The sequence below is a fragment of the Drosophila ficusphila genome, unplaced genomic scaffold, assembly GCF_018152265.1.
Source record: "Drosophila ficusphila isolate 14025-0441.05 unplaced genomic scaffold, ASM1815226v1 contig_2, whole genome shotgun sequence".
In the NCBI taxonomy this organism is placed as follows: Eukaryota; Metazoa; Arthropoda; class Insecta; order Diptera; family Drosophilidae; genus Drosophila; species Drosophila ficusphila.
The window spans coordinates 614855-639564 of NW_025064094.1; the positions used below are offsets into that span (position 1 = coordinate 614855).

The window sequence follows — 24710 nt, forward strand, 5'->3', positions numbered from 1 at the left end:
TTTTGATAAAATTTAATTCGAAATTCGATAGTGGTTAAAAACATCATCTGGAAAAAATCAAGTCGATCTGATCAAAAACAACGGCGTGATAATTTTTTTTATTCAATATCTCGTATGAACGCTGTCCGAGTTATATTCTCCGTGCAATAATTACACAACTTTAGGTAAAGTTTCAGCAATTTAGCTTTACAACTGAGAAAATAGTTTACACAGAGACAGACATACGGACACACGTTCACATTAAGTTCGATTCAGTTCGTAATGCTGACCAAAAAAATATATATACGAGTATGTACATGTACTTATATATTTACGGGGTCTAAGATGTCTGCTTTACTTCTTACTAAAATTATAATACCCTCCGTAGGGGTTTAATTAGGTAACATTTATGCGCGTAACAGAATATGTCTTTCAATGTGTTTGTACTCCTTAACTTCAAGACTCGTTTCATAAATTAATTGTACACCTTGAGTATATAATAGTACCTATATAAGATTATAATACGTATACTTAAAACGATTTTGCTTCTACAAACTATTGAACATATATTTTAAAATTTTTAAATCTATTTGATTTCCTAAACTGAAAAATTATAGACTTATACCGGCTCAATACTTATTGCCGTTAATCCCTATAAAACCATAAATATATTCAATAAGGTAAGTTAAAACAGAAACTTATTAAAAGAGAGTAGTTCGATTTTTGAGCGATTATGAAATTTGTGTAGCCTTAATACCGACATACTCATGAGCGTAAGCTTTTTAATTTTCTCTATTCGTCTTAACGATTGTTGGGAAACAAAGCAGCATTTTTCCATTTAAATTGCTTGTGTGGGAAATTTCTGTTTTGGTTTATTCACCCTGACTTCAAATTTATTAAAGTTTAAGACCCGAAACCGTACCCATTCAAACAAATTGGTTTTTGTTATGCCAAAAATCAATAAGCCGTCCTGCTATAAAGAATACCATTGGACAAATCGAACCTTCACTTTGACCCCAAAATTGTCTTTTGGCTTTCATAGCAAACTACCGAGTTGTTTGTGTGCTCCGAGTTTTATTTTTTTATCTAAATAACCAGCGGTGGTTTGTTTCTCAGTTCAAAAAAAAATTGTTTAATATATTTCGAAACTTTTTGCTTCGCGAGTGAATTTTTCCCAATATGTGACATATTTAACAATCAAATTTTTCTGTTATATCTGATGCTTATTATTGTTTTAGGAATTGCATACACTTTAACACCTTCCCACTCTATTTTTCCTTTATTTTGTGAACATATAATCTCGAAAGGTTTTGACGTACAACTGATTTTCTCTTGGTGTTCATTTTTTTTTGATAAAGCTGACACTTGTATTGTCTGCATAAAAACATTTGCGAACAGGAGATTAAGCCTGAGCAGGCAAAACTCAATTGGCTTTGTAATAAAATGATGCATACTTATCGTGCTGGATTTACAGGCATTGACGTATAGAAACCCCTTGGGTTGTTATGCTGTTGTGAGGCTTTCTGCGAGGTTACAAAAGAGATGAAATCCTTCATAAGCCAAACTAAAGGAGGTTAAAAGGAACTGACTGGCTAATTTTGGCATAGATAGAAATAGTTTTGTCAGGGCTAATGATCTTTGCTAAGATCATCACTTTAAGGGGTTATATACCTTCTTTGTCGAAGAAAAAGAGGAAAGTTCGGATATTTTTTTAGGTATGTAGCCATTATTTAATAACACGGATGTTTTAATTTTTTGATAGTAAACTTTATTACCAATGTTTGTGCAAAATTTCGTGGAAAAATATTAAATAGTTTTTAAGGGGTGGCCTTTTTTTTGAAGAGCCTTGCGGTGATAATTCCCCAGGTCGAACAGGTCAACCGAAACCATAAAAGTAAAAAAATTTCATTAGTTTAGTGTAATTCCTTGTGCTTGAACGATCGGTTTTAAATTTTTTTTTTTTATGCATACGGGAACGTTTTATGCTAAAAATGAACTTTTTGGTCTCTAGAAATTTCACTAAAAAATTCATTTCGGCGAAAAAAAAATTTGTGCGTGAAAAGTCGATCGTTCAAGCACAAGATAATTTCATTACGAGCATTTGAAAAAAAATTTGAAGTAAATCGGTTCAGTAGTTTTCCGCCAATCCTTATCACCGCAAAGTCATTTTTTATGAAACACCATTTCGAGATATTCGCGTTTAAAGTTTCAAGTTCAGTTGCGGGCCGCGACGAGGCGCGCGGTTAGGAGCGCTGTAACTTTTCTTCTACCGCTCGAATCTCTATGAAAATTTGGGAAAATGTTCTCAAGGAGTTGTTCTTTAGATAAAGAAATAAAAAAATTTTCGATTTTTTGAAAATAAAAAAGGTATATAACCCCTTAGAAAGTTTTGAAACCCGATCAATCCACAGCGGAGTGTATGCGACCTGGAACATTATATAAAACTGATTTCTTCGAAGGTTGCTCTAAACCTGTGATTCTACCTAACTCATTTACTATCATATATCCCCGCAGTAGGTTACAGAACTACCTGCCCGAGTTGTCATCGCAGGCACACAGCGGCAGGCACATACTGCGGTACCGAAACCTTTTGTAGTGTTCCCACAAATTAAAGAAACATTTATTTTTCACATAATTTGATGTCTTGTTCTATATCAAAGACAAAATAACAACCGATAAAGTGAAGATGGAAAAAAGTAACGTTTCTGAAGCTAAAAAACCTTACCTTTCAAAATAAGTGTTCCTAAGTAGTTGTACCTTGTAGATCGGGAATATAATTTTCAAACTGATACCACTTATACTGACAACAGTAAACACTTTTTGATCACTTATATGTGAATTTGATATAATTTGGTTTTCAGATTTTCTATTAGTAATTACTCGTTTTCGCGTACTTATGTAGGTAACATAATCAATATTCCCGTCATTTAAAACTTAAATCAAACTTGAGAAATTTTTAGAACGGGTGCAACGATAATTTACTTAATTTAGCCATCTCCAAGTGCAAGCTGATAACATTTTTAAAAATAAATGAAATGGTTAGTTTTGTGGGGCTTAATAATGTTTAAATGGGAACTGAACATGGGGTCCAAAAGAAATCAGACCTAGTAAAGAGAACTGTCGCACAGTTCGGAAATTACTCAGGAGCGGGAAGTTCTTGTAAGTTGTTTTAAAAAGTATAGGCCCGACTTATCTACCTCTAAGAGATAGAAGAAAAAATAACAGAAGAAAACCTTAAACAAAATCAAAACATTTTAATAAAGATGGTTAGATATCAGCAATCAATATAATATGTTTCATGCAATCATCTGAATATGTAGGGGGCAATGAAGCAGGATAGAAGCAATTGTCTAACGTATTAACGAATTTGAACATAAAACTAGACTGCGTGGTGTATTTTGGCAGCTCAACGTTCTGGCCAGCTGAGAGTCAAAGATTTTATTTCGCGATGACAAATTCCACGCTAGCGAACCGATTATCAGATCACTCGCCAGTTTTAAATCTTTTTATTGAGAATGGTGCCCTAAAATAAGTAATGACGCTGAGTGCATTTTATTTTCTTTTAGCGTATATTGACATTTTAAACTACAGGCTAGTCAAATTTATATGTTGATATGAATACCCTTGGGGACAAAAAAATTATTGCAAATCCAATTTTGGCGGGAAGACTCATTCGAGTTTGGAAGGGAATCCAGATTGCCAAAAAAGTCCATTAATGTCTGAGAGTGTTAAGAGGTTTTCAAATCTATCGTCTGAAGAGGCTAGAACTAGTCAAAGGTTTGCAGAGAACAACAAGGTACCAAAAATAGCCACTTAGCTAAAACTCAACTAAGAGAAACAAAAATATGTATCCAGTATTCAAAATGTTTATTTTGCAAGCCAAATGATAATTTTATCAAGATCTTTTTATCATTCTAAGCTGCTGTTGTCTTATTGAATGAGCCTGAGAGGCATTTTACCGAAAGGTATGCTTAAAGCCCCACCACACATTCTTGAAAATAAATGAATTTCTTTGGAATTATCTGCGCACCAAGCTGGGGAAGTCTACTTTGTCATTCTAAAATGTATTTAAATTCAAAGAAAAGTTGTATTCGAATCAGTAATCATTCCTATTAAAGGACGGCAAAATTAAACATTATAAAAAACTTACTTCTGGGTGATACAAGTTTTGGTTGACAAATTATAGACCCCAACGGAAATGCTTTGTAAGAAAATCTTTTGAGAAACAATAGTTCGCTTACCGTCCGGTGGATCGCAATCAATCCCAACAACTTTTGAATCAATCCCAACATGTCTCGGGCCTTCGTTTGAGAATATAGTTATTGTTGTTAAAAAGCCTCTTATTAAAAAAGCCAAACATATAGTTAAGTTTTAGTTAATTCTATACCGACCGCTCTATACCGACTGATTGTTTTATACGCAACCAATTAATAGAGCGGCCACAAAGCACAACCACTAAACTAATTCGCAAGAGTCGTTAATTTATCTTCTTATGGTAGGACCAACAAAACAGCCAATCTTACATTTCGCTCTCCAGAGATTTCGCTTTCGCACATACGCACTCTTTGCAGACATAATTATAGTGTACAAACAAGAAGAAGATGGCGAGGCTGTGTGCCCTTTACAAATTTATCGGCTAAGTCTGTCACGTTAACACTCACTGACTCAATCACTCCTCATGGAGAAAAATCGTTTGGCACGTTCAATAAATTGAATGCGGAAATTGAACTTAAAAATCTTTAAGGCGATCATCCCATGTAATGAGTTGAATTTATTTTTTTCTTAAATTGCTTTCTTACTATGTCTAGAATATGGTGGTAAGGTCTATGTAGAAGAAAGAGTTGTTTGGAGCGTTGAGTTGAAAATTGAAACCATAAACGCGTTGTTCTCAAAACTGTGTTTTTAAAATTTTCCTCCATCGTATCTTAAAAATAGGGCACACTCAAAACACATAAAAGCATGGAATGGACTTTATCGCTCACACATTTTAAAACTGTATATTTTTTAAGCAAAAAAAAAAAACGGAAAATTCGCTACTTTTATTTCAAATTACTTCAAAAAAAAATTTTTTTCCTCTTCGAAACTGACGACAAATACTCAAATCTACACGTAATTATTAGGGGAATGTTGTCAGGGTTGGGCCATATTTTGACCTATGTCCATAAGTTCTGAACGAATGACAATTTAGAATAAGTTTATACATTTTTGGAAAGGTACAAGCAAGAGAAAGTGTTCACCAATAGAGAATAAAAAAAACAAAAACAAAAAAAGTTATAGGCGTTTGAAAAAAAAAAAAAATGTATTCAGCGTTGGGCCACCTTCAGAAAATCGTTGACAATATCGTAACGTGGTGGAATAAAATTGAATTCAGGTAAATCTGACATTATTTTGTTCATTTATTAAATTATTTGGGATTTTACAGTAAATATCAAATTATTCAGAGTTGTTTTTCGTTTGGAGCGAGAAACACTAAAGAAAAATATAAAAATGATTCATCTTCTTTCAATCCATCAAAATATTTTTTTAACGAAATCTATTTAATTAATTTTGCATATTTTTGCTATAAAAAACTTAAATATTACAACAAAAATCGAAAATACACGAATAAAATGTAAAAATTATGATGGCCCAAGCCTGACTACAAAAGTGGCCCAACCCTGACGACATGCGGTATTAATCTATTATGGTATGATATAGCCAAACTATATCTATCAATGAAACTATATCTTAGTATTTTGTAATATAGCACCTATATAACGTATTTTTATGCTCACTTTGCGGATGACATGTTGTAATCTTGTGTTATTCCACCTTTTCGGTGGTTATTGTTCGCAGTATATAAGTCGGAACGACTATATCGGATAGCTCACACACGAGAGATTGAAAAAAAAAATTCTCACTCCGTTGTTTTTGATCAGATGGACTTGATTTCTTCCAGATGGCGTTTTCTAACTACTATTGATTTTCGGTTTAAATTTTATCGAAATCGGATAACTTAAGGTTTTAAAGGCCAAAAAAAGGGCCATGTTTGATTTTTTTTTTTGCGGCGAAATGAGTAAGTTTATTTTATTGAGCTTAATTACATGTTGTTGTTTAACTTTTGAAGAGTATTAGAAAAAAAATTATTAAAAAATTACGTATATTAAGAAATACGTCTGTGGCGGTTAATCTTCCGAAACGCCCAAAGAAAACGTTGTTTTGCGGTGAACATCATAGGGCGTTAACGGATCATCTTAAAAATAAAATGTGATATGCGTTGTAAAGATAATGAATTTCCCGAGGTAATCAGGAAGAGATTTTTTTAAATTTATTTTTTGTCTATTTTTGGGAGCACTTGAAAGTGAAAAGTGCGATTTTAGCTTAAAAAATCGCTGTTAATTTATTTTTTAAAAATAGAAAAAAATTAAAAATTTAAAAAAACTCTTCCTGATTACCTGCGTATTTATGTTGAGAATTTGTGTTAAAAATTTGAAAAGGATCGGTTCATTAGATTTTGAGTTCTGATGTTCACCGACTTTCAAAATAACGTCTTCGGCAAAATCGATTTAAAGTATTTTTATACGTGAAAATACGTCCAAATACGGTTGTTTAAAACGCTGTAACTCCGTTAGTTTCACTTTAATTGACTCAAAATTTTACACAATGTTCTCGACATATTGGTCATTCAGAAAAAAAAATAAAAAAAAATGTAAAATTTTTTTTTTTAAAACCTTACCCCCCCCTTAATGGAAATTAATTGAGAACGTCGTTGTTTTTCATCACACGACTATGATATAATATATATCATACTGAAATATATTGGTTTTTAAAAAACATAAATTGTTGCTTTTTAATATCACCCAGACCTCGAGCCGGCAAAACACCAAGTATTCGATTGGAAAGGTCGCTAACACCCACAAATTAGCCTTGATTTATAAAAAAATTTCATGAAAATCGGACAACTATATCATATAGCTGCCATAGGAAAGATCGAAAAATCTATATAGAAACTAGCTGACCCGGCAAACGTTGTTTTGCCACCAGATGACTTTATAATTTCTCTACAAAATTTACTTAGTTCTAGACTTATGTATTATAAAGTCATCTGGAGCGCTATAAACCATGAGGGAATATAAAAATAACAAAAGGCAAATATTATTTTTAAGTTATTATAATTGCGCCTGGCATAAAATGAATCCAGGTTATTATAATCACAACGTGCATTCACGCGATTGGCAAGTGCGCTTCCGGAATCCTCTCCGCCCATAAAGTAGATTTGTAAGAATTTATGTTGTTCATTTGGCATTGGCAGCAGTGAGCCCATTTTATGATAAACTTGGCCTCTAATTTTGAATGTAGAATTGTAATTTTGACCATTTGCATTAGTATTTCGAACTATTTCTGTTGCTCCGAACGATGTCATTTGAAAGCATGAATTAAGTGTTCGAATTGACTTCAGGAACACGTTAGAATCTGGATCCGTCCCGTTAAGTAAGCCGTTCAATGGTTCAGGTGGTGTTTCAATTTCTGGTAGTTGCACTTTTCCTGACGCGCAACACATCCCAGCTGGCTCATTTTTAAATTTCAAAGCATGACAATGCGGACATTCCTTGTCCATAGCACCAATTACCACTTTTGAGTGAGCATAATACTCAATATCGGGCTCATACTGGAATGCTAGACGCAGAAATGAATCATATAAAAATGCTCGATGTACCTGTTGTCGTTGATGGTCATTTGTTCTGCCTCTATTGACTGTGACACGGCGTGGTTGCCGTTGTTCTAATCTTCTGACTTCATTGCGTTCAGCTCCTGTAACTTCTGTCTCTTCTCTGACTTCATTGCGTTCAGCTCGTGTATCTTCTGGCTCTTCTTGATGCAATTGCGCTATTCTTTCGGATCTTCTATTTCGTATGTATCGAGATCTACTTGTATCACGGCTCAAATCACCCCCTTTGCGTTTTCTTGGCATTGCCAACTGTACAAAACACTCGTAAATAGAATTAATGAATTTACTTACTTGCCTCAGTTTAAATTGAGTTGAAATGCTATGGTAGCGTGTGATTGTTAGTGTGATAAGGTAGTAACTCACTTTATATGCGATTTTTGGTATGTCGAACTGGATATAAGAGGATGAAAAATAGATGTTGGGTAATTGTCAGAACTACTCAATACGCTCACAAAATTCCATGAGAATCGGTGTAGCCATTTCGGAGGAGTATAGGCACAAAAACTGTGACACGAGAATTTTATATATTAGATAACAGAAATAAAATGATAACATCGTTATTTCTCATCAGAAAATCATGACTTTTGGAATATAGAGTTTTGTTACGACTCTTGAATAACAAATTAAATTTCATCAAAATCGGACGACTATATCATATAGCTGCCATATGCACAATAGTCAAAAAATGGAAAATTAATAGAAAAGTCGTCGTAGCTTCGATGTTGATTAGCCTTTGTGTATTCTGTTCGAAATATTTGATGACTGCAAGGGTATATAAGCTTCGGCTTGCCGAAGCTGGCTTCCTTTCTTGTTATCAGTTAAAATAAAGTTTTTAGATAACCGGCCTTAGCTATTGTTGCTGGGTGGATAGCTCTCTTCGCCAGAGTCGTGTATGGCTAGAGTTCCACGTTAAAGACCGCGCCAGCCTATTTGGATGAGCCTGTAGCTTGATCGCGTACTTTGCTTTTACTTTGTCGATTTCCTCTTTAACAGATCCCACGTTTAAATCTTTGTGAATGTTTTCATTTCGTATGTACCACGGTGCACCCGTTATTGTTCTTCGTATTTTTGATTGGGCTCTCTGGATTACTAACGCATGCGTTCCCCCATAGCTCGGAGCCATACTTCCAAATTGGTTTGAGAACTACACTATACAGAAGTAGCTTGTACTCCAATTTAAGCGGAGAGCGAGCATTTATTAGCCAGTGTAGGCTTCTTGCTTTTAATTTTAGTTGTGTTTTCTTGGCTTCGATGTGCCTTCTCCAGGTAAGCCGTCTATCAAGGTGGACTCCAAGATACGTTACTTCCGTTGTTTGTGGAATATGGATGTTGTTCAGAGATGGTGGGGGGCAAGTTTGTCTATTAAGGGTAAAAGTAACGTGTTTGCACTTTTGCTCGTTAACCTTTATGCGCCAATCTGCTAGCCATTTCTCCAAAAGCCCGAGATGATCTGATAGATATTGCGTTGCTTTCATGGGGCACTTAGATCAACTGAGAATGGCAGTATCATCAGCAAATGTTGAAGTTATTGTAAGACTGGTTTTCGGAAGATCTGCTGTGTAGATTATATACAGCGTTGGTCCAAGCACGCTTCCTTGAGGTACTCCAGCTTCGATTGGATGGTAATCGGAGAGGAAATCTTTACACCGTACTGCGAAACTTCTATGGACAAGATATGACTCCAGTATTTTGTGGGTGTTCTGTGGTAGCAAATTTGTAATTTTCTAAATCAAGCCGTCCAACCAAATGCGGTTGAAGGCCTGGGCGACATCCAGGAAGACTGCGGAACAATACTCTCGGCTATCAAATGTATTTCGTATCTCGGAGGTTATTCGGAGTACTTGTTCAATGGTTCCGTGCTTCTCGCGCAAACCAAATTGGTGGCTTGGGATTGCATTATGGGACTGTAGGTGTTCCTTTATATGATTCAGAACTAGCTATTCAAATATCTTTGACTTGTGGGACTTGTCCATTCCAGCTTTATGGATCATAGTGATGACAGACTTTTTCCATTGTTGTGGATAATAGCCCCATTTCATCATGCTCTCTTTTTTGGAATGTGATAGACAGGGTAGCCTCTGGAGTAATGTCTGTTGGGAGCACAAAGCTATTTGTTGATGGATTGTTGATGCCCTCTCTTCGTTGCTGCGAGCCCACTCTTCTGTTCGTGTGTTTAATGGCGACTCCCTTTCGATTGGTGGACATATACCCGATTTAGCTTTCCACAGTGGATATGGTCTGCTGTTAGGGAAGAGGTTCTGCAAATAGAATAATTGAGATCGATTACTTTCATCTTCTAGGGCTGTGCGTAGAAGATAGGTGGCTGTTTTAAGCCGCTCCTTCGAGGCAGTCGATCTGTGGGCTTGTCACTCCCTCCGAAGCTTTCTCTTATTGCGTAGCAGATCGTTGATATGCCCGGAAGCTTGACTTAGAATTAAAATTACATCCGATATAATAGGTGTGGAGTGTTGTGCAGGAAGTGACATAACAGACAACTGAGCTGTCAATCTCTTATTTTTCCTACATGTTTGGGAAGCCATTAATATGGGTACTTACATACTTTCTGTATTATAGCCAATCTGTTTTACTGGAAGTTATAAGATGTGTTCGTTTTGAAAGCTGTGGATGGTCGTAGAGAAGAAATAAAATGGGCGAGTGATCCGATGAAAGATCTGTTAAGTGTTCCACATGAACATGACCTCTAGGCACTCTTCTTGTGACGGCAAAATCGCTTCTTATTAGGATATGTTGGCCAATATGTAGGCTTACCTGGAGAGATAAAGTCAAACTTGTTTTTTGATGTTATTATAGCAGCTGTCTTCCTTTGGGGTTGTTGAGTCGAGAGCCCCAGTGGGGGTGTTTCGCATTGTAATCACCAGCCGCTATAAAACGGTCAAAGAACTGTACAAATTCATTTTCGGAAATGGAAAAACGTGGTGGGCAGTTTACAGCGAATAGGTTTAAGAAACCGCTTTGGGTATCGATGTGTATTGATGTAGCATGTAAATAGGCTGTTGGGAATGATGCCAACTCATAATGCCTGATACTTTTCTTGATCAGTATGCAACTGCCGCCATGAGCTTTGCCATCAGGATGGTTTGTTTTATAAAATGTATAGCCATTAGCGTGAAAATGGTTTTTGGTTGTTTGATGAGTTTTTGATATAAGCATGGCGTCAATGTCATACTGATCTAGGAACTGCGAAAAAACATATTTTTAAGGAAACCATCTACACCGATTGTTGATTAAGCGCATAAGTTCCTGCAGCGTTTGCTGTATTCCTACCATTGTGTTGGCTATAGTTGCCAGCATTGCTTCTACGCCATTGGGCAATTGTGTGTTTACATTCGCATGTTGGCCAGTAGTTTCTGGAATCTGGTTCAATGCTTGTTGCCGCACTATATCAGCAGTGGTTTGCTTACCTGTCAACTTAGATGCTGAGACGTTCGTCCCGTTGTTGTTACCTAAAGCCTGTGCAAAAGAGACTCCCGGGGCTGTGGTCGTTGGTATAAATGGAGAAATGTTTCGGGTTACAGGATTTCGAGCTGCAGGTATACTCTATGTTGGCCTAGTCGACTTTTCAACTCATTATATACAGGACAACCTCTGTAATTTGCAGTGTGGTTTCCCCCACAATTACTACATTTTTGGCAGAATGGTTCTCATTGTTTATTGAGCAGGCCTCAGTTGAGTGTGCATCTCCGCAGGCAACGCAGACTGCACGTAGGGCGCAGTGAGTTTTCGTATGACCGTACTCCTGAAAATTCATACATTGTACGGGTCCATTCCGCTTGTGGGGTTCCTCAACGGTTATCCTACGGTGCAGCAGATATTGAAGTTTATATATTGGGCGAACTTCGTTGTTTTTAAAAGGATACTTTCCGGCTCCAACTCTACCTTGAACGTTGGCTGTTGAACTTTGTTTTTATCTATACTAATATTATAAAGAGGTAACATTTGTTTGTTTGTTTGTTTGTTTGTTTGTTTGCAGGGAATAGGCTCCTGAACTACTGGTCCGATTTAAAAAATTCTTTCACCGATAGAAAGCTATATTATCGTGGAGTTAAATAGGCTATAATTTATTTTGAAAAAAATTAGGGATCCGTAAGAAAATTGCAATATTGTCGCATATAAAGTGAGTTGCTACCTCATCACACTGACAAACACGCTCCCTTAGCATTTTAACTCAATTTCTGTGTTCACTGTGAAATTGTTAAAAAAAAAAAGAATTTTTATTCAATTTAAGTTGAACTGTGAAAATTATGTGGATCGTGCATTTGAGGATAAATTCCCCACTCTGTCCATAGTCCGAAATGCTTAGAGGACGACGTGCAAACATTGGCCGCAGACATCCAAGCCAGCAACAAGTATATTCACAAAACTTAAGCGAAGAAAGACAAATGAGCTCATGGAGATTACTGACATCATTCAATCGCTTGGCATTCCAATTTGACCCCACTGCGAAATACAGTGATAATGAAAATTTAGAAATTGGACCAATGGCGACATTATACCGATATTGCAGTGCGTTAAAGTTTAAAAGAGAAACGGCTGGATTGTGCTGCGCAAGTGGAAAAGTCAAACTGGAAAAGTGTTAAATCACCATCTTTCTATACTTCCATATATTTGAAAAATGTTGCAACATTGACTTTTATGTTGTTAAATTGTGTTGACCAGCGAAGCGGACACAGGCCCTCTAGTTTAATATATTCCTAACCTGTTTGACATTAAAGCCCCTTTCTTTAAGTCCAGCTATAATCTCATAGATAGGGACTGACTGTTGCTTCGATTCCTTTGATAACTTCTTGCAATCTTTCGTATGTGTAGTAATTTATTTTTGGGTTGACGAGGTGTTTGACCAGTGATCGATAATCTTATTCGTCGTTCACTTGTATTTTTTTTCTTTGGTTACCTCTTTTTAAGGATTTAACATAAATTATTTCGCGTTAATAAGAATAGAAAATCGATATCTTGTTAGCGCATTGTTTGGCAAAGGTGCTTCAACTTTCTTGTTAACTTTTGATGCTTTTGTTTTTTATCTGCTTGTTGGCCTAGGTTTTTTTATTTGCACATATCGATCGATTCATGTTTAAATTAATGATCCGTTACCATTTTTCGTATTTATGGGTTGGCTAGCTGGGTTGGGTAAGAGCTGACGAAACAGAAACTTCAGTTTATGTGGCTGTTGTAATGTTTGTTGTCTTCTTTAGTGTCGAGGTCACCTTTTTTAAACGATAGCTTTGTGCTTGTCGTTGTTGTTATAAGCAGATTGTTGGCATTGGGCACTCCACGGATATTTTTGTGTTGTGCCCCGTGGACACAATAAAGCGGGAGAGAGTGATAGTGCTTGCTGCGTATTCACTTGCAGTAGGGCCCGAAATCATTATGCTGAACACGAACCGAACGATTTGGAGTGAAACAAAAAATCGGTCGCACCCGAGTTGATTTAAAATCTACAACGAAAATGTGAGCGTATGCAAGTTTGATCGGCTGATCCGAACAGTGTGATTATTCGGCTGTTGAGCGCGTACGAATTTTTTTTCATTCATACCCAAAATTCTTGATCAGCATCACCACCTGAATTAACATAAACGTTGTGTAGTTATTGCACGCAGTTTATAAGTCTGAACGGGCCGAATTGGGCGACGATATCGGATAGCTCGAAAAATCTATATGGAATTAACGGAAATAAAATATCAGCGTTGTCATTCGTCAGACAAGCATGATTTTTCGAATATAGGGTTTTTTAACGATCCCTGCATTTTGAATTAGATTTTATAAAAATCGCACGTCATATGAACAATCGTCGAAAATATAGACAATTAATAGAAAAACCGTCATAGCTTCGACGTTGTTAACCTTTTATGTATTTTGTAAGCTTCGGCTCACCAAAGCTAGATTGTTTACTAAACCCTTTGCAATGTAAATCAAGTTCTTTGGCGTAAGCATGTTTTTAAAACTTTAATTTGTTTCTGCTTGCGCTAAATGTAATCAGGTGAGTAAATATTCATTTGTTTGCACAATAAAATATATATACAAAAACATATATATAGATATATATGAATAATATAATTTGTCTTTGCCACTTTTTCGGCGTGCAAAAAAAAAACCATATGATAATGCAACTGTGCAAATAAATTGAAACCTCTTAAATAAACAAAATACACTTCTTTATATATACACAAAATCGGGCTGCTTATAGGATGTTGGAGCCGCAGAGAAAAATTTAGAAGGTGGTTTTCGAGTTCGATCGTAAGTAAAATATAAACCTTATTTAACAAAAAGTTTTAATATTTTTATGTTATAGAGGACTACCAAGGGCCCCCGCTGCTCCGACAGCTAAGATTAAACTTTATATTCTCAATTTCACAGTAGATGGTAGATGTAGAGGTTTTGTGGATTTCTTTTTTGGTTATTCTACAAAACTGACTCAATTGACCTAAATTGTTGTATTGTTGGTGCATTAATCTTAAGTTAAAGAATGTGCACGGAAACAACTCAACTTCAGAATCAGTAAGACTTACAACCAACTTCATCAGCATCAAATTATGTTTATTGACAAAGCCCTGCCACTTGTATTGACAATTATTAACATTACAGAAAATAAACTATTGTAAAAAACTGCTTCCCCTATAGTATAATCCTGGTGTTTGTCATCTTCTAGTAAGCTTAATGCATTATAATTGTTGGTAAACTTATACCAGAGCTACCCTGCAGTTCCAAAATAGCTATATAGGGCACGATGTGGGCGCGTTGAATTTTGTATGGGATTCAAGTTTTCTTCATACGTACCGCACTCGATGAACTTTTTGGCCGTTTCATCAAACGATTCCTTGGTTTTGTATGGAAAAAATTCGTATAAGGCATAGAGGAATTCGTAGAGGAAGTGGAAGCGAAGTTTTCATCGAGGATCGCCCTTAGGGAAATCATATATGCCAATGTTTAAAATTTTATCCCCAAATTCATATGAAATCAAATATGCGCCGTTTTGTTCGATGACGCGTTCCCAACGAGATGCCAACTTCATAATGCCCCTCTCATAGAAGCTCGCTTCCCTATTGGCAAAAAACTCGGAGATCCAATTTTCACAGGACTCTCTTGTGGCCAACTTCAGGCTACCAAGCGCGTTCGCCATGGACAGAAACAGGTGGTAACCACTTGGTGCGAGATCCGGACTATACGGTGGATGCAAAAGAACCTCCCATCCGAGCTCCCGGAGCTTTGTCCTGGTGGAAGACAATTCGGCCTCTGTTGATCAAAGATGGCCTCTTCTGCATGAGTGCTGTCTTCAAGCGGTCCAGTTGCCAACAACTACAGTACAGGTCCGAATTGAGCGTTTAGCCATAGGTGAGCAGCTCATAGTGGATTATTCCCTGCCAATCCCACCAAACACACAGAAGAACCTTTCTGGCCGTCAATCCAGGCTTGGCCACCGTCTGGGCCGCTTCACCGCTTTTCGACTACGATGCCGGTCTCTTTCGACCAATTCAGCGATTTTATCGCAATATTTGTACGAATATATGTACGAATATTTCGAAATTTGCTTTTGGTTAAACAAAGTTTGACCGTAATCAAAGTATTATTTTCTTCAGCCTTATATGATCAGCAAAGTGTTTATTAAAATATCTACTTTAACTAGGGGTCGTTCAACTATTACGTAAAGCATTTTTTAGCTGATTTTAATCTCTCCTCCCCCTGTCAGTGACAAATCGTAACGTTCACAGTAACGTTCGGCTCCACAAGGTAAGAACCTGCCTTAAGGTGAACAAGAAAGGAAGCTAGCTTTGGCAAGCCGAAGCTTATATACCCTTGCAGTCATCAAATATGTCGATCAAAATCTATAAGGGCTAAACAACATCGAAACTGTTACTATTTTTCTATTCATTTTCCATATTTTCGACTATTGTTCGTATGGCAGCTATATGATATATTTGTCCGATTTTTATGAAATTTAATAAGTAATTCAAGAGTAATTATAAAACTCTATATTCCAAAAATCATGCTTGTCTGATGAAAAACAACGATGTTATAATTTTATTTCCCGTATTTCTATATAGATTTTTCGATCGCTCCTATGGCAGCTATATAATAACGTTGCCGGATTTTAATGAAATTTTTTTCTTAAATTAAGGGTTATTAATAAACTCCATGTTTTGAAAATCATGCTCTTGGGATTAAAAACAACGACGTTATAATTTTTTTTCCATTATTTATATATATATACTAGTAAACCCAGCGAACTCCGTTCCGCCACCAGATGGCGATAGTTTTAGGTAAAACTTCGTTTGGTGTTTAAAAGATAAAGAAAATTTTTTTTGTTTTATATATGAAAAGGAAAAATTTTATTTCGATACCATTAAAACTTTGGCCATTTCCGAGTGTTTTGCAATATTACACGTTGGTTCCTCAATAATTTGAAGATTTAACGGTAATTTTAATGCTGAATGAGCCGTTTGGCATCTTTCTAACAATATGGCTGCTATTCCCGAAGAAGCAACTGCAACAGCTATGTTGGATCTCGCCCGAACAGTTGCTAAAGCTAATGACATGAGGAATGTCTTGTCAGTACCACCAGGGGCATCTAGGAAATATAAACCACCATTTTCTTCATCGATTGCCTTCATTAAAGTATCATAAACTTTCTTCTGTTGGGAATTCAACAGGGGTACATTCGTTTGAACTAATAAATTTAATTCCTGGTGATCATATTCACGTTCCCGTTCTAATTCTCGATTAAATGCCTCATTCATTTCACGATTTGGCGCTGGCATTCTAACCTGATTAATATATTACCGCACATGAGGTAACACTTATCTTCGATCAAGAGTAAAACCCGATAATGTATCTCCTCATTCATCAAATTGTTCACAATCAGGATGGCGACTTCGTCTATTGTTGGAGCATTAAATGTCCTTTTGTGTGTTCCAGATGGTCGTTTATCTGCTTTTATGACAACTTTATAGTCATCATTTGGCATGCGCTCTAAAGCACTCTTAAACAACCTGATGTTCATGAAGCAGACACTGCAAGTCTTGAAGAATTGCTCGTTTCATCCCTTCATTGATCGCATTCTTCCATGTTGCCCATGAAATACGTGTATATTTTTAAATTTTTTTTGTGTATCTTCGAAAGGAAGTAATGATCCAATTCGATGGTGAATCTGCCCTTGTATCTAAGATAAAGTAAGTTATTCTTTAACTAAATTCTATGTAATACCAAAAAAAACCTTAAAAGTCGGATTAAATCCTCGTTCTTCGATAATATCTGCCCCAAATGAGGTCATTTGGAAACAACCATTGTATTTTCGGGTATTTGCAAGAAAGTGGCGTGATTCTTGTGTTTCACCACAAAGCAAAGAATACAATGGCTCAGGTGGCGGAGTCAACAATGGCAATTTAACTTTACCATTAAAGCAGCATAATCCAGGCGTTTCTCCGGAAAACTTCAGTGCACCGCAATACTCGCAAACAACGTCCATTTGCCCAATGCAAACGCTAGGATGCAAGCTGTAATCAGTGATGCAATCGTATTGAAACGCTGCTCGATTCAAATCAGCACTTGATAAATTTCTTCTGCGTCGCAAATGATCTATTTCTTGACCTCTGTTGTAAGCTCGACGATTCTGCATTGTCAACCGAGCCGTATTACGGATTGCCTCTCTTTGCTCTGCTGATTGAGAAGCACGAAGTCGACCCATTCTAACGCGGTTCTGTTCACGTTCAATGTTTTGTTCTTCTTCAGACCTTCCATTTGCAGTATTTTGTAGTCTTCTTGCATTACGGCTTTGTCGGGAAAGATTCGATCGTCTTGGTCGCGGCATTATTAATTAAACTTCCCTTCACTTCAATTCACAAAAAGCACGAAAAACTTCACTTCACTTCAATTCACCAAAATCACAAATAATTTCTACTCACTTTACAAAAAATTGAGTTAAAATGCTATGGTAGTGTGTGCTTGTCAGTTTGATGAGGTAATAACTCAGTTTATATGCGATTTTTGGTATGTCGAACGGAATAAAAAGTACCCTAACTCCTATTCCGGGCTCTAAGCTACCTTCCTACCAATTTTCAGCCAAATCTGTTCAGCCGTTCTTAAGTTATAAGTGGTGGAACTAACACAACTTGCTTTTATATATATAGATTCGATTTTTTGTATGGCAGCTATATAATAGAGTTATCCGATTTCAATAAAATTTAATCCGAAATTCTATAGTGGTTAGAAAACGTCATGTGGAAGAAATCAAGTCGATCTGATCAAAAACAACGGAATGAGATTTTTTTTTTCAATCTCTTGTATGGGAGCTATCCGATATAGTCGGCCGATCCGGCTCGTTCCGACTTATATACTGCGTGCAATAGCTACACAACTTTTGGGAAAGTTTCAGCAAGATAGCTTCAAAACTGAGAGACTAGTTTGGGCAGAAACGGACAGAAGGACAGACGTACAGACGTACAGACGTATTTCGACTCAGAAGGTGATGCTGATCAAGAATATATATACTTTATGGGGTCTGAGGTGTCTCCTTCACTGCGTTGCAAACTTCTGGCCAAAATTATAATACCCTTTGCTCTGCAAGGGTATAAAAAGGGTGGTTTTGAAAAAAACGCGTTTAAAGTTTTGGCTTCAAAAGACCGGTGCTCGACTCTTTACTGTGTAAAGGCCTGAAACTTTAGTAATTTTTCAAAAAAAAAAACGATTTTTTCTCCCACAAGGTAAGTAAGCACCTGCCTTAAGTGTCTATTTATGTTTGAATAATTTGGCAGATGTTTTCGGTAAAAAAATGCTTGACCATAATCGAAGTATCTGTTGTTGCCAATTTTTATGTATTCAATGTTGTGAAATTTCATTCTTGGAAAAAATCCAAAACCTGCTACTGTTGCGAGTTTTATTAAAATAAAACGCAGCTTAAGTATATGATGTCGGCTGGTATTAGTTTGCCAGCAATTTGAAAATAATAAGCCTTTGTTTTAAAGGCAATCGATGATTACTCTAAATATAGGCGAAGAGTACCAGACAATGCGGGCTTTCGAGCAAACAATCAATTAAAGATAATACGGAGAAACTTTTCGAAAGTTGTAAGTACCTTTCTTAATGTTAAAATACCTAACATTTTTACGTGGAACAATATACAGTAGAATCCTGTTATAACGACTCCGCTTATAGTGTCCGTCCGGTTTTCGCGACGAAAACTCCATGGCTTGATTGGTCCCTATACAGACTTATACACTTAAATCCTTCTGCTTAGTGCGTCTTCCGGGTATAACGACGAAAAATCGTCTTTTCCTTGAAAGTCGCTATAAGCGGATTCTACTGTATGTATAGTTTCAAAAAAGAAGGACTGGCAGTGATGACCAGGCTTACCTGAAGCTGAAAAGGACACTTCTATAATATAAAATCATAAATAGAGAAGGCTATTACCTACGACTATTTCTTCATAAAGTCTGGGGCCCAATCTCATTCTAAGATCCTAAAACAGTTTATAATATTACTTATGTAACATATTAATTGGTTGTAAGTCTGTCACTGGCTTACTAGAAGATGAAAAACACTGGGATTATGCAAGTCAATTCAATTGCGTAATTATTGGGTGTGATGTTAGTAAATTTTCAAAGCTTAACGCCACACACTTATGCGAAAAATATAAAGATAGTTTTTCAGAAGGATTTTTTATACTAATGTGCCAAAGTTGGCGAAGTCAATCTAGCGGTAATGGAAAACGTATTACTTTAATCTAAGATATAAGGCTGTCAATAGGAGAAACTTGTCTCTTAGACTATGTTTTGCCCAGCCCAATCGAATTAATAAACCAAACCAAACCTAATAAGAAACCCTTTTACGAAATAAATAACAATATTAATGAAATTAAGCAAGGATGAAAGAAGAATGATATTTGAAAAAGTATTACAAAGTTCTTATGAAAAACGGTTAAATATTTTTTTGTATGCCCTGTTGGCACAGGCTCTTGTATTTAATTTGATTTTGACAAAGAGGGTTGTTCCCTCAGAATACGCTGCTACATTATTGATTTTAGTCCGCAAAGCCCACTCTGTATTTATACTTGCTCCGAATTTTATTAATGTAGGAATAGAAACACGATCCAACTCGATAACTAAATGGTCTAAGGATCTAGAATTTTGAATTTTATTAATGTAGAAATAGAAACACGATCTAACTCGATGTCTAAATGGTCTAAGAATCTAGATTTTTGAATTTTATTAATGTTGGAATAGAAACACGATCCAACTCGATATCTTAATGGTCTAAGAATCTAGATTTTTGTTTGGGACGAATGTTTCATGTTGAAAAATGTTATCTTTTGACAATAATTCTTTAAAAGCAGCTTTAAAATACTTAATGTATAGATTACTCTAATGCATTAGAAATCATTTGTGTTTTAACTAATTCATTTGTAACCCCCGTTGGCTTTTAAATCTTGAGTTCGGCTCTCGTTCATCCTTACAAAAAAATAAATTTCAAGAAACCAACAAAATGATTAACTTGACACTTTTAAAAAGTGGACATTTATTAAGATTTAAATAAGTTATAAAAATTGTATTGTAATTGTATTTAAAAAGCAAATATTTTTTTTTTTTTTGTTTTAATTGTTTTATAAAATACAGATCAAAACTACTTTATTTAAATTAAGAAAAAAATAATTTAAATATGCTGTATAATTAAACAGCAGTAATCCAGAGTTTGCCATATTATTATTATATGGGGGAATTGACTGCCTCGACCCAACTGTATATAAATTACCTCCTATCCGAGCTTAGAGTTCACCCATCAACCCTGCTCCTTTGATAAAGTCAAGGAGCTTTGTTGGGTCGATGCTTCCGGGAGTCCCAATTGTAAGGGACCGGGAACCGAGGGTTTTACTTCTCAGGCTACTCAAGGCTGGGCAGTCCGAAATTATGTGTACTGAGGTTTCATCCTCGGTATCACAGAATCTGCATGTCTTGCTGGACATAATCCCTGTATTACAAAGGTGCAATGTCCGGTTAGTATATCGGTAATAACCTAAGTGAGTTCTTCCCTAATGGTATGAGTTTCTTGAACCTCTTCATGTCATAATTGACGATGAGGATTCTCGCAGCAGGTTTGCCTCATATGTAACTCTTCCTTTCTCAGATAATTTTTGATTATGTGCCACAATAAGGCTCGGGTCCTATAAGGGGACGTTCTGCCCCTAGTTTAGCTAGTCTGTCGGCTAGTTCGTTCCCGGATGTGTTTTTATGTCCTGGAATCCATCTTAGTGATAGCCTGTTGTTGCTGCCCAGAAGGTTTAACTTTGTCTTACTTCTCGAAACAGAGTGTTACTACAGAGTTCAGTAATTGCCGCTCGACTGTCCGAGAGTATAGTAATGTCCTTGTTTGTATACCCGCGCTTCTTGTTGAGCTCTGCACACCGTCCTGTGGCACATGCCTCAGCTTGGAATATGCTGGTGTATTGGTCTAACGATTCATGGTACTTGATTCGTGGTTCTATTACTCCAAGGCCAGTGCCTTGGTGCGATAGGCACCTGTCTGTAGACCACGATATGGTGTGACTTATCATGGAGTGCACTTCCTTCAAGGAAGTCCATTTTTCCATCTTTCTTGTTGCTCAAGTGAGCAGAGAAATTCTTTTCGAAGATGAATTCTACAGTCATTTCGTTCCTGGGATGTGATCTCAAAGGAAGTTCGACTAGTACTTTCGCTGCACTCCCAGAGATGCGATCCTTACCATTACCCTCAGAAATGATTCTTAATAGGGTGGCTTTCCGCCGCAGCTCTACTACGCAGTGGTAGCTGGGCAGGTCCTCATTGTTCCTGTCATACATACGCACGCCAGTCTTTGCAGTTTTTGTAACTGTTTCTGTGCGGTAATGAGCTTCGCTCCTTTACCCTTAGCTACTGAACCATATGTGAATATTGCCATCACAATCACAAGGTATAGCCATCTGATGATTTGGGGTAAGGTCCCCCATGATTGCCTGCAGTTTTTTGACAAGCTGCCGTCTTTGATGTGCTTGGCTCATCAAGCCTTGGGGGACGGGAGGGAGGTGCCGCTGCCTCTTCGTTGCCCTCTGATTTGGAGTTGGCTGCGCTCCTGGGTGGGGCTGGTCCCACCTGGGGTCGCTCTCCGTCAAGGAGTCGGTTTTCGAAGTGTCTTGCGACACTCGAAGCATGGTAGCCGGTAAGGGATATTTAAGACAGGCGGTCGCCAATTGCCTGAACTCTCCGTGAGAGACTGGACTAGTTGTTAATCCGTGCCTCAGTACACCTCAGTCCGGCACCGGAGTGAGATTTTGTGGGGAGGGAAGTTGGTAGGTGGTCGTGAGGGAAGAGGGGTGTGTGAGGCTACAATTATGAAGACGGCCGAAGACAAACGTCTTGTCAGTACATCGACTTCGGTGTACCCGCTGTTTGTCCGGGGTTGCTTATTAGCTTGCGCTTATTCGTAACTAACCTAATAAAATGCCGTTCGCTATCCGCAACCTGCGACCCGCCTGGTGGCCTCAGCTAAGCAGCCTCTTGAACATCTCACTAGTTTTCAAGGAAAAGGTTTATTGGCTTTTGGTAAAAAAGGATTTACCATAATCGAAGTATCTGTTGTTGCCAGTTTTATGTATACAATGTCGTTAAATTTCATTCTTGGAAAAAATCCTCTTTCCCTACTGCTGCGATTTAATAAGAAAACATTTTTCAACATGAAAGTAATTTAGAAGAAAAGTAATTTATATTTATATTTTACATTTGTTTGCCGTGTTTTAAGTGGCCTTGGTTAAAAATCTAGTGTTGACTTCCGTAATCCGTTAAACCCATACCAGTGCTATAAAGCGATGTTTACGCATAACAGCACTCTTTTATTATCCATAAAAAAAATTATTGGGTCTACAACTTTGCTTCCGCCGTTTTCCAATAGATGTCCCTAGGGTCAAGCACTGGTCGATATAAATCGATTAAATACTTTTATATCGATCATACACATCTGTCCAACAAAACCCAACTAAATATTTGTGGATATCTGTTTGCATCCCAAACTTATTCTCAACTGAAAATGTCACTTTTTGAGCCGAATTCTCGACATTTGCGGGAAATTTTGCTTTTCTTTTTTAATTCCAAGAAAAGTGCTGCTGAAGCTCATCGAATGCTTTCGGATACGTACGGTGAGGATGTTCTGAGTCAAAGAACATGTCGCGAATGGTTTCAACGTTTTAAGAATGGTGATTATGAAGTCAAAGACCGGCATGGTGGTGGAAGGGAGAATATTTTGGAAGATGCTGAATTGGAAGCATTACTTGACCAAGATACGTTTCAAACCCAAGAGGAATTGGCCAAATCATTGCAAGTGACACAGCAAGCCGTGTCTAAATGCCTCAAAGCCATGGGGATGATTCAGAAACAATGAAACTGGGTTCCTTACGACTTAAAACCAAGAGATGTCGAACGGCTCTTGTTTGCATGTGAACAGCTGCTCCAAAGCCAAATCCGGAAGGGATTTCTACATCGCATCGTAACTGGCGTCGAAAAATGGGTCCATTATGATAATCCTAAGCGAAGAAAGTGATGGGGAAAGCCTGGACATGCCTCCACGTCGACGGCAAAACCGAACATTCACGGCGCCAAGGTCATGCTCTGCATTTGGTGGGACCAGCTGGGGGTGATAAATTATGAGCTGCTAAAGCCAAGTGAAACCATCACAGGAGATCGATACCGAACGCAATTGATGCGTTTGAGCCGAGCACTTAAAGAAAAACGGCCACAGTACGAGAAAAGACACGATAAAGTCATTCTCCACCATGACAATGCTCGACCTCACGTCGCAAAGGTGGTCAAAAAATATTTGGAGACGCTGAAATGGGAAATCTTACCCCACCCGCCTTATTCTCCACCGCCTTATGACTACCACCTGTTCCGATCGATGGCACACGGTCAAGCTAAAGAGCACTTCAGTTCTTATGAAGAAGTCAAAAATTGGATTGATACTTGGATCGACTCGAAAGATGAGGAGTTCTTTCGTCACGGAATACGCATGCTGCCAGAAAGATGGTCAAAAGTAGTAGCTAGCGACGAATATTTTGAATAACATTTTTACAATAGAGCCTTGAATTTACAAAAAAAAAACGGCGGAAGCAAAGTTGTAGACCCAATACATTTTGGTGTTTTTCGATTCATTTTGGGGGCCAATATTAGTACTATATGACTTGCATTTGTGTTTTAAAAAATTTTTTTTTATGTTAAGCCATTTTTGTTGCAGGAGTGTCTTTCCTTTTTTAAACGCCTTGTTTTATATATTAATCTAGATGAGACCGGGCCTACCAAGGTTCCTTAGAGAACCAGGTGGAGTCCTTATTAAGGAAAGTCGAGACCTTGAAGACAGCGCTCGCAGCCAACACGAATCAGTTGGCTGTGGTTAAACCGAAGAGGCCCTTGCAGATATGTAAGTAAATGTACCATATCTATAATAAGGATTATAGTCGTTCAATATTTTGATTATTAAATGTTTTACAGGTTTCAGTAAAAAAAAGAATTATTTGTGCAAAATATGCTCTCAAATTTTTTAAAAGCTGATTTGTCGGTTAAGCGCTAAAAAGAGACTAAAGTCGTCCATTAATTTTTAATCTGCTGTAATCGGTACGTATTTTGCTTCAAGACTGCATTATTTTATAATTTAGGTTATGTTATTTGTTTACAGAAGCCAGCGGATTTTTCAACGAGCAAATGCCCACTGAGCAGACTCACGCACTGACGTGTATAAAAAACAAACTCAATAAAAATCATGAGATAGAAATAAATAAATAACCTTATTTTTATATTATCTTGGCAAGGGCCTCTCAGGTTCGCCTGCGAAACTAACTTTGAAAATTTTATGTCATAAAGCTTGCGCTAGCTTTTTTAGCTGATACTTAGCAACTTCATCATCATAAAATAATTTTTATTGACACAGCTCTGCCATTTCTAGCAGTTAACATTACTCTTTTCGAAAACTTTATTAAGATTTAAAAAAGTCAAGAAATTTTTTGATGTGAACTCCTTTACA

General features: G+C 37.0%; 1 protein-coding gene across 1 annotated transcript in view; it reads left to right on the forward strand.

Annotated features, from left to right (window-relative positions):
* Positions 1 to 24710, forward strand: part of LOC108096982 (unconventional myosin-VIIa) — a 634406-nt gene that overhangs the window by 15813 nt on the left and 593883 nt on the right. The window contains 1 exon segment of the mRNA XM_043207602.1: positions 597 to 659. Within this exon segment, the coding sequence (XP_043063537.1) occupies positions 597 to 659 (63 nt within the window).